The sequence below is a fragment of the Nicotiana sylvestris genome, chromosome 9 (assembly GCF_000393655.2).
Source record: "Nicotiana sylvestris chromosome 9, ASM39365v2, whole genome shotgun sequence".
Classification (NCBI taxonomy): domain Eukaryota; kingdom Viridiplantae; phylum Streptophyta; class Magnoliopsida; order Solanales; family Solanaceae; genus Nicotiana; species Nicotiana sylvestris.
The window spans coordinates 52,905,362-52,915,493 of record NC_091065.1 but is presented as its reverse complement, the minus strand read 5'-3'; the positions used below and the strand labels follow the sequence as shown (position 1 = coordinate 52,915,493).

Genomic DNA, 10,132 nt, shown 5'->3' with positions numbered 1-10,132 from the left:
TCTCTATCCCTCTATACAGAATGGGCCCGATAGAGTTGCGAGAGTTGAAGGTGCAGTTAAAGGACTTGCTGGATAAGGGCCTCATTAGGCCTATCACTTCACTTTGGGGTGTGCCAGTTTTGTTCGTGTGGAAGAAAGACAGGTCGTTAAGGATGTGTATCGATTATCGACAGTTGAATAAGTTTACTATAAAGAACAAGTATCCACTTCCAAGGATTGATGACCTTTTTGACCAACTCCAGGGTACCAAGTATTTCTCCAAGATTGACTTACGTTCAGGGTATCATCAGGTAAGGGTTAAGGAGAAGGATGTCCCAAAGATGGCCTTCCGGACAAGATATGGGCACTTTGAGTTCTTGGTGAGGTCGTTCAGGCCAACAAATTCCCTAGCAGCTTTTATAGATCTCATGAATAATGTATTCAGGCCCTATCTTGATGTGTTCGTGATTGTATTCATTGATGACATTCTAGTATATTCTCGTTCGGAGGTGGAACATGCGGGCCACTTGCGGATAATATTACAGACGCTTCAGGATTGTAAGTTATATGCTAAGCACTCCAAATGTGAATTCTGGCTGAACTCAGTAGCATTCCTTGGCCATGTGATATCTGACGAGGGTATTAGTGTCGAAACTCAGAAGATCGATGCAGTAAAGAATTGGCCGAGACTTACAACACCATCAGAAGTCCGCAGCTTCCTAGGGCTAGCAGGATATTATAAGTGGTTTGTAGAAGGATTTTCCTCTATATCAATACCATTGACTAAGTTAACATAGAAAGCTACCAAGTTCCAGTGGTCTTACGCTTGTGAACGTAGTTTTCAGGAGCTGAAAAATTGATTGACATCTGCACCAGTGCTCACTCTCCCTGAAGGAACAGAAGGTTATGTGGTATATTGTGATGCCTCAGGTATAGGTTTGGGGTGCGTATTGATGCAGCGTGGGAAGGTGATTGCTTATGCATCAAGACAATTGAAGAAGTATGAAAAGAATTATCCAACCCATGATTTGGAATTGGCTGCAGTAATATATGCTTTGAAGATATGGCGGCACTACTTATACATCGTCCATGTTGACATCTACACAGATCACAAGAGTTTACAATACATCTTAAAGCAGAAGGATTTGAATTTGAGGCAGCATAGGTGGCTTGAATTACTGAAAGACTACGACATCGAGATATTGTATCATCCCAGTAAAGCCAATGTTATGGCAGACGCTCTTAGCCCTAAGTCAGGGGGAAGCTTAGTACATATTGAGGCAGGTAGATGGGGGTTGACTAAAGAGCTTCATCAGCTAGCCAATATGAGAATCTTATTATTAGACTCTGATGACAAATGTGTTACTGTACAGAATACATCAGAATCATCTTTGGTAGCCGAGGTAAAAGCACGACAATGAAGATCCTATCTTAGTACGATTGAGAGAGAGCATTCATCAGTGTAAAATTACGGCTTTTGAGATCGGAGGAGATGAGGCACTGAGATACCATGGCTGATTATGTGTACCTAATGTGGCAGGGTTGCGAGAGAAGATTATGAATGAGATTCATCAATATCGGTATTCCATCTATCCCGGCTCGACAAAGATGTATCATGATGTCAAGGAGCAGTATTGGTGGGACAACATGAAGAAGTCTATTGCAGAATTTGTAGCCCAGTGTCCCAATTGTCAACAAGTAAATATAAAACATCAGAAACCCGGTGGATTGCTTCAGAATATAGAGATTCCGACCTGGAAATGGGAGGTGATTGATATGGACTTCATTATTGGATTACCTCATTCTTATCATACGTTTGACTCCATTTGGGTGATAATTGATCGACGTACAAAATGTGCCCATTTTCTGCTAGTTAATACAATTTACACGACTGGAGATTATGCGAAGTTGTATATCAAGGAGATTGTTAGGCTTCATGGTGTGCCGATATCTATTATATCATACCGAGGAGCTCAATTTACGGCTAACTTTTGAAGGTCTTCTCAAAAGGGTTTAGGCACACAAGTGAATCTTAGCATTGCATTTCATCCGCAGACTGACGAAAAGGCTGAACGTACCATTCAGACACTTGTAGATATGCTACGAGCATGTGTTCTAGATTTCAAGGGGAATTGGGATGACCATCTTCCACTCATAGAATTTGCTTACAATAATAGGTATCATTCTAGTATTAAAATGGCCCCATAAAAGGCACTATACAGGAGGAGATGTGGATCAGCAGTTGGATGGTTTGAAGTCAGTGAAACAGAATTATATGGGCCAGATTTGATTCACCAAGCCATTGAGAAGGTGAAAGTGATACAGGAGCGATTGAGGATGGCACAAAGCAGGCAAAATTCTTATTCCGATGTTTGACGTCATGATCTGGAGTTTGAGGTTGGTGATTGGGCTTTCCTGAGGATATCACCAATGAAGGGTGTTATGCGTTTCGGGAAGAAAGGTAAGCTAAGTCCGCGGTATATCGAGCTGCATAAAATTCTTCAATGAATTGGACAGTTTGCTTATGAGTTATAATTGCCATCAGAATTGGAATTTGTCCACCCGGTATTCCATGTATCTATGTTGAGGAAATGTATTGGAGACCCTTCTCAGGTTGTGCCTATCAAATATGTACAAGTTACAGAGGATCTATCATATGAAGAAGTGCCAGTGGCTATATTAGATCGACAAGTCCGCAAGCTGAGAACAAAAGATGTAGCTTCGGTCAATGTATTGTGGAGGAACAAGAATATGGAAGAAATGACATGGGAAGCAGAAGAGGAGATAAAGTCTAAATACCCTTACCTATTCCAGTATGAAGATAACAAGGATGTTGGTGGAACGCAGGATACATTAGAAAGTGAAACGACTCTATGAGGTAAGCAATAACTTGAGAATACTCTACCTTAATACAAAATGGTGATATGCAGATAATGTACATATCCATAATGCTTTGTTTAGCCTTGTGAGGCCATACATTGGGCTTAACTACTTGTAAGTTTTGCTAGTGACCATTTTATACGGGAAAATTGACCGGAAATTTCCGTTGGAATCCACGATGATTTGGACTCCCCATAAACCCTTACATTCGAGGGTGAATGTTCCTGGGGGGGGGATGGTGTTACAACCCATATACACGTATGTTAGTTCATTACATAAGGTAGTCGACGTAAATCCATGAAGAGATTATCTTTAAGATGATAAGAAATTAATCCTATTGGTCTTAAATGATACAAAGGTGTATAAGGGTGGTTAACAAGTATTAGAAGTTAAACGAATAAAGGATGTTGTCAGCCGTATTTTCGGGTAAACCTAGAGGTGCTTAATACACTAAAGAGGTTGTGTTTTAAGGTATTTGAATTATATAATATCTGTATCATAAGTCTTGAAGTCAAACGAGTTATGAAACAAAAGTCGACAAAAGTGTCGCGACTTAGGTTCATAATTTTACTTAAACATTAGGTCAAATGTTACTAATATTTTCACCCAATTTACTTGGAATTAAGGGGTGTTCTACCCATCAAATTGAATATATATGACATCAAAATGAATATCTATGAGTCTAGTTTCCAATGCATTAAACCGTTCATCGATACAATCTCGGAGTAGAGAGATATTCGCATTTTTGCGAGACTGCGCCAAGCACCTCTCTATGGGCCCACTTAGGTGGTTTAAGACATTTGGATATATATATATGATGCCTCCAACCCGTTTTATGTCATTGTTTACAGTATATTCATACCTTAGAACCCTAGAAATACCCTCTCAAGGTTCTCTCAAGATTCAAGACCCAAACAAAGGGCAAACAACACAAATCAAGTGTCGGGAATCTCGTGGCGCTAGTAAGTTTCTTGTTCTTATTGTTGCTCATTTTTGTGTTGTTCTAGCTCGTGTGGGAGGTTGTTTTAAGGGGTTTATGTTCTGTAAATACTCCCTCAAATTTCTAATATCAAACCTAGGTGATTTCAAGCCTTCTAAAGTGATTCTAGTAGCGAAAAACCCTAATTGATTGCTAGTTTCGCTTCCTTGTTGTTGTGGAAGCATTGAAAGGATATTTCGTGGAAAATTGAGGTCAAATTGGAGTTGATCTTTCTACGTAAAGGTAAGGAACCTCTTACTCTACATGTATTTAAGATTATCCAAGTTGCGGCTAAGTCATTGAAACTAGAACTTGTGAAATATATATCGAAAGGCTTGGTAGTAATGTTATCGGTTGGTGGACTACTTTTGGAGGCTCAATATGATTAACATTGATGTTGTTTGGGATGTTTGGTGATTGTTTTCACTTGTGGGAAGTTATTTAAATAGGGGAGGTGCTGTCCGTTTCATCGTAAAATAGGTTGTGGTCGGTACATAATAGTTACAACGCTTAAACATTCACAATAGTGTCATTTCTCCTATTGTAGACTAAGGAGTCATGACATTTGCATAGCTTGAGGTTGGGTAGAATATACAAGGTATGTGAGGCTATCCCTTTCCTTCTTTTGCACGACTTCGATTGTACATAATGTAATGAACGAGCATCCAAAGATACTCTACTCTTAGAAGATAGCAGTAATTAGATTGTTTTCCCTCTTATGGAACGATTGGTGTTGATGTTGCTTCTCTTATTCTTATGTTATAAATGTTGTTGGTACTTCCTGATTCTTATAAGGTTCATGGTGATGAGTTGGTCCTAATAACGTGTACAGAGGATACTAACCTTACGTCACTTCGAAAGGTTTAGAACGTGATTCCATGAGTCGAGTATGCATTATATATATATGTATCTATTTTACTATACCGAGTCGCGCTATAGTCGGCCGTGTACGACATTGTGCAACCACTGATTAGTTAGGTTTTATCGAGCTCTACGTGGCTGGGTATGATTCTACCGAGCCTTATGATGGCCGGATACATTTTTACCGAGCCTATTACGGCCGGGTACGATATGATGATGATGATGCCCACAAAGGTGTATGTTTTAAAAGTTTATGTATATATACATATGTATCATGCATTTCATGTCAGTAGCCATCAGAGGTACACAGATGTTACATGTTGTATATTCTCTATCCCTACTTACATTATTATTCGTACTTATGGTTCCCTGTCTTACATACTCAGTACTTTATTTGTACTGACATCCTTTTATTTGTGGACGCTGCATGTCGTGCTACTGGTCCTGATAGACAGGCATGCGCACTCCCTCACCATAGTAGGCTATCCAGTTCAGCGGTGATTGGCGAGATCCCTTCTTCGGACTTGCCGTGGTCTTGGTATGCATTTTTGTTATAGATATTAAGGGTATGTCGGGGCCCTGTTCCGGCAATGTTGCAGTACTTATGTTCCTGTAGAGGCTCATAGACAGGTGTCGACTCATGTATAGTTTGGTATGCCTTGTCGACTGATTTTTGTTGTATAGTCTTTCATGGTAGCGTGGTAGCTCGTACCTTATATATAGTTTCTTGGTTGTCTGGTAATCCCATGTTATGTATGTTCATTCTATCATCTTCTATTGTTGGCTGTCCATGATCCATGTCTACCATTTATATTGATCTCGTCGACCCTAAAAGATAATAAAGAAGGTTAGATAAAATGTACGTTGGTGCTCGACAAGTATGGTCGGGTGCTAGTCATGGCCCTCCAGCTTGGGTCGTAATAGTGTTTTCAAATTTAGAACAGGGTCATTCTTCTTAAAACAAATCAAAAAGTAAATAGGTTCACATAAATTAGAACAGATGGAGTATTAAAATGGACCTAATTCTTATACATTGGGTCCACAAAACCTTGGGTTCATTTGCTGTAAGACAAAACAAAGCCTCACACAACTAGTATCAGTTGTGTGAGACACAAAATAATTTTTTTTGATAAATTTAATTATACCTTAGTCAATATGTTCTTGTAGAACTCACTTTATAGCAGTCTTTCTTCCGTCATATTTTTGCTCCTACAACTTTTTGGCTTTGAGATAATAATGATAATAATAATAGGAAAACTTGCTGTAATAAATTGTTTATTAGTTTTGTTTACTATGATTTTGAGTGAATCTTAAAATAGCTTACCCTTTCTATATTTTAATTTAGTATTGTAGCATTGTATACGGTGGAAATCGGGATACCCGATTTCTTTCTTTGATACCGTTGAACCAAGGGTGGACATAATTGAAGCTTTGATACTGTTTTGGGACCCGACGCACAATGTGTTCCATTTCTCTGATTTTGAGTAACCCCTACACTTGAGGAGATAGCAGGATATGCTGGCCTTAACGGGAATCTTAGGAGCCGATACCCAGTGTCACCAAGAGTTGTAACCCCTCACAAGTTTCTAGATCTTCTGAGTATTAGTCGGGAAGTCAAATATGGAAATTTGGCTGAAGAATTTTGCATATTCTACTTCCTATACCGCCGTTATAGGGACCCCCACGGTTTTGAGGCTCCGGATACCGGGTTAAGTCATAAAGGGAATAAAGGCAAATGGGAAGCACTCCGGGGATTGGTCTTCGTAGTGGCATTCTTAGGCACTCTAATTTGCCTAAGGAGTGATGGGCATATAGAGTTGGGGCTCGCAGGAGTAGCTAATTTCATGATAAAAAAGGCTAATGGTACTATTACACTAATGATCCTAGCAGAAATTTATCGAGCTCTAACTGTATGTCGAGGAGGGGTAAAGTTCTTTGAGGGTTGCAACTTGCTCTTACAGATCTGGATGATTGAACATCTTTGCCATCGCCCGGGTTACATGAACTATGGTCTGACTGGTCTCAACTGCATTGAAAAACATGAAAACCGGGTAGACGGTCATGAGTTTTCGGAAGGTACAAAAGCATAGTTTGCACATTTGGGTTCCTTGAATGCAAGCCAAATTGAGTGGACATTCAGCTAGCTCCCGGTCAACGAAGTTATTTATATGTCGGCCCGAGTGTGTTTTCTTCTATTAATGGGTCTTCGGAATGTTCAGCCATATGCCCCACACAGGGTTCTACGACAGCTGGGCAGGTACCAAACTGTCCCTCAAGATGAAGATTTGAGTCGACAAGTCATTGAACTATGTCCAAAAGCTGCATTCCCAGAAGAAAAGGTTCGCCATATTTGGCATCAATATAGGTTTCTGGAGCCATAAACTCGAGTACGGGATTTGTACAAAGGTGAGGTAGAGCCTAGCTACACGGCTTGGTATGGTAAAAGGGTTCGAGTCCATTAAGAGCCTGAATGGCCCGCCAAAAGGCCCCACGTACAACAGTTCACTGATGGGGCACAAGAACAATAGAATTGGTTGGCAAAGGAGAAAACCTATATGGTTACGATAAGCAAATTAGAAGGGCAAATCAGAGACATTAAATTTGATAGCAGTTTGCAGGCCGCTGTAGATGAAGGGGGGAAGAAAATGTTGGCCCGAGAAAATGAGGCCCTACGAGCCCAGATTCAAAGGATGAAAATAGCTGCTGAAAACCTGGAGAGGAGTAGAACAGATGAAAAACTTATAAACGGCCTTAGGCAGAAAATGTGCGATAATGGTGCCGATTTTGAAAAAGCCGAAGATGAATTGGCAAGAACCCAAGAAAAATTGGCAAAGAATGTAGAGGAACGGGTGAAGTTTGTTCAGCAGCTAAAAGGAAAGTATGATAAAGAAGTCACAAGTTTAAAGAAAACGCTAACCACTCTTGAGAACGAAATGGCTCAGCAAACAAAGAACTTTAAAGCGGAAAAAGAGCATTGTTATGCATTGATGTCTCAATTGGAAGAAGGCATGCAATAGTTACAAGAGCAAAACCATACGGCAACCCATGTTCTAGAGGCCAGGTCTTAGTAGATTGGATGCCTACTCCAAGAAAACGGCATCATTAGAGAAAGGATTAGAGGAATTGCTAATTATGTCGTCATGAAATGCCATGAGTGTGAGGATATGACCAGATCCATGTTCTTCACCACTGTGATGATTTTTGTTCGTCAGATAATGGACGATCTACATCACCTCCAAGAAGATATGGCATGCAGGCTCGCGGCGAGATTGACTGACGTCCCTAGGACCCCCGGAGTAGTCTTGGAGGCACTTATGTATTCCTGATTTTTCTTTTCGAGTCTGTATTTCAGTTTTCTTTTAGAGTCCGTTAGTCTACTTTCAGTCTATTTTGGTTTTTCAGTTCTTAAGTCTGTATGTCGGAGTCGTTGTAATAGAGGAAAATCAGAAGTTTTTATTTAATGAAAATTTGAAAACCCAAAAATGTTTCTTTCTTTTATTTCGCATTTATCCCCTGAACTACGTAATGATCTGATTCATGCGGGATTATGATATGTAGGCAATCCCCATCGTATCTGGTCATAGGTATAGATAATTCAAATAAGATAGAAAATGATGAAAAGAGGGCATAAGAAAAAGAGAGAAAACAATACAAAAGAGAGAGCACAAAGAAAAGAGAAAGAATGATGAAAAAACGCAAAAGAAAAGAAAAAGATTCCAAAGATATGGGAGGTAACAAAAGCTGGGATGAGACACACAACCGTTGCAAAACATGTAGAAAAACGTTTAACTATCTAGGTGCATTACATTCCTCCAACATGCGGTTTCCTATGTGTTAAATGTCTCAAACTAACCGGTTTGTTGTGTATGTTGTTGAGAACTGGTTCTGTTTTAAGTGTTTGGTTTTGTGGTAATATGGCTTCATACCCTTACTTCATGAGATCTAAAGGGAGTGTTGAAATGACATCGGAGAGTCACCTACCAATCATTAACCCCTCAGAGGACAGCCCGATGTCGGTTATCCCGATTTCAGATTCAGCAACTGCTGAAGAGAACAGGTGTACCTCCGTATATTGGAGATGTGGGACGCTTGGTCTAATGGTAGAGAGTGCAATCCCTGGTTTTCTCGAATGAATTCCCAGAACAAGTGGAACCTCCAATGTCCCTATAATTTACCCAGCCACCCCATTCGGGTACTCCACTATGTCAACCCATTTCACCGGAATACCTTCTAAGGTTTGTCCCCACACACTATTTTCGATAGTGTCTTCTAACATATTCACCACACCACCAACCTCTTCTACGGCCCAGCCAACAGTTCCCAGGCCAGGTTTTGAGCCGTCAGCCTTTACTTTCCAAATACCACCATTTCAAATGGACACGACTTATGTCACCCCAAACTCCTACCCTCAGCACCCTCGGTATGAATCTACCATGGAACAAGAGAGAACTGTGAAGAACCCTGAGCAAGAAGAGATCACTCAAAAAATGAAAAGCATCGAACAAAGTCTCAAGAACATGCAAGGCCTGAGTGGCCAGAAGAGTGTCTCCTACGCTGACTTGTGCATATTCCCTCATGTTCATCTACCCATCGGCTTCAAGACTCCTAAATTTGAAAAGTGTGATGGATATGGAGACCCCATAGCCCACATGAAAAGGTATTGCAATCAGTTAAGAGGAGCGGGTCGAAAAGAAGAACTCTTGATGGCTTTCTTCGGGGAGAGTTTAGCTGGAATTGCATCCGAGTGGTATATGGACCAAGACATCTCCCACTGGGACATATGGGATGACTTGGCCCGAGACTTTGTTAGACAGTTTCAGTACAATGTGGGCATAGCTTCAAAGAGAAACTCTTTGTCTAATTTCAAAAAGAAATCTTCAGAAAGCTTCTGAGAGTATGCTATCAAGTGGCATGAACAAACTGCCAGGATAAAACCCCTAATGGATGAGACCGAGATGGTCAGTGTCTTCTTGCAAGCCCAAGAGGCTGATTACTTCCAGAACAGGATGTCCGCTATGGGCAAGCCATTTGCAGAAGCCATAAAGATTGAGGAAATGTGGAAAATAGTTTGAAAACAGGTTGCATCCTGAGCCAGTCAGCTATAAGAGCCACTTCTCAAGCAATTTAGAGCGGGTCGGGGGGTATAGCAAACCGGAAAAAGAAAGAAGAAGTAGAAATGATGGCCTCAAGTCTGAGAACCTTGTCAACCCTGAGGTTACTTTGGTTCCTCTTCCAGCAGCCCGCAACATTACTGCCCTCACCAAAATGCGGCATATGCCATGACTCCTCAGCCTTATGCAGTAATGAACGCCCAGACATACGCTCGGCCACAACAATATTATAACTAAATTCGAGCTCCACCTCCAAGAAACAACCTTCCTCACCAAGAATAATTATCCATATTATGCCTGTCCCGGTAAGCCACCCAGGAAA

General features: G+C 40.7%; 1 protein-coding gene across 1 annotated transcript; it reads left to right on the top strand.

Annotated features, from left to right (window-relative positions):
- Positions 1 to 7,254: 7,254 nt before the first annotated feature.
- On the top strand, positions 7,255 to 7,716 carry LOC138877585 (uncharacterized). The gene has a single exon (XM_070157208.1). It carries the CDS (start codon positions 7,255 to 7,257, stop codon positions 7,714 to 7,716), a length of 462 nt encoding a protein of 153 aa, XP_070013309.1.
- The last annotated feature ends 2,416 nt before the right edge of the window (positions 7,717 to 10,132 follow it).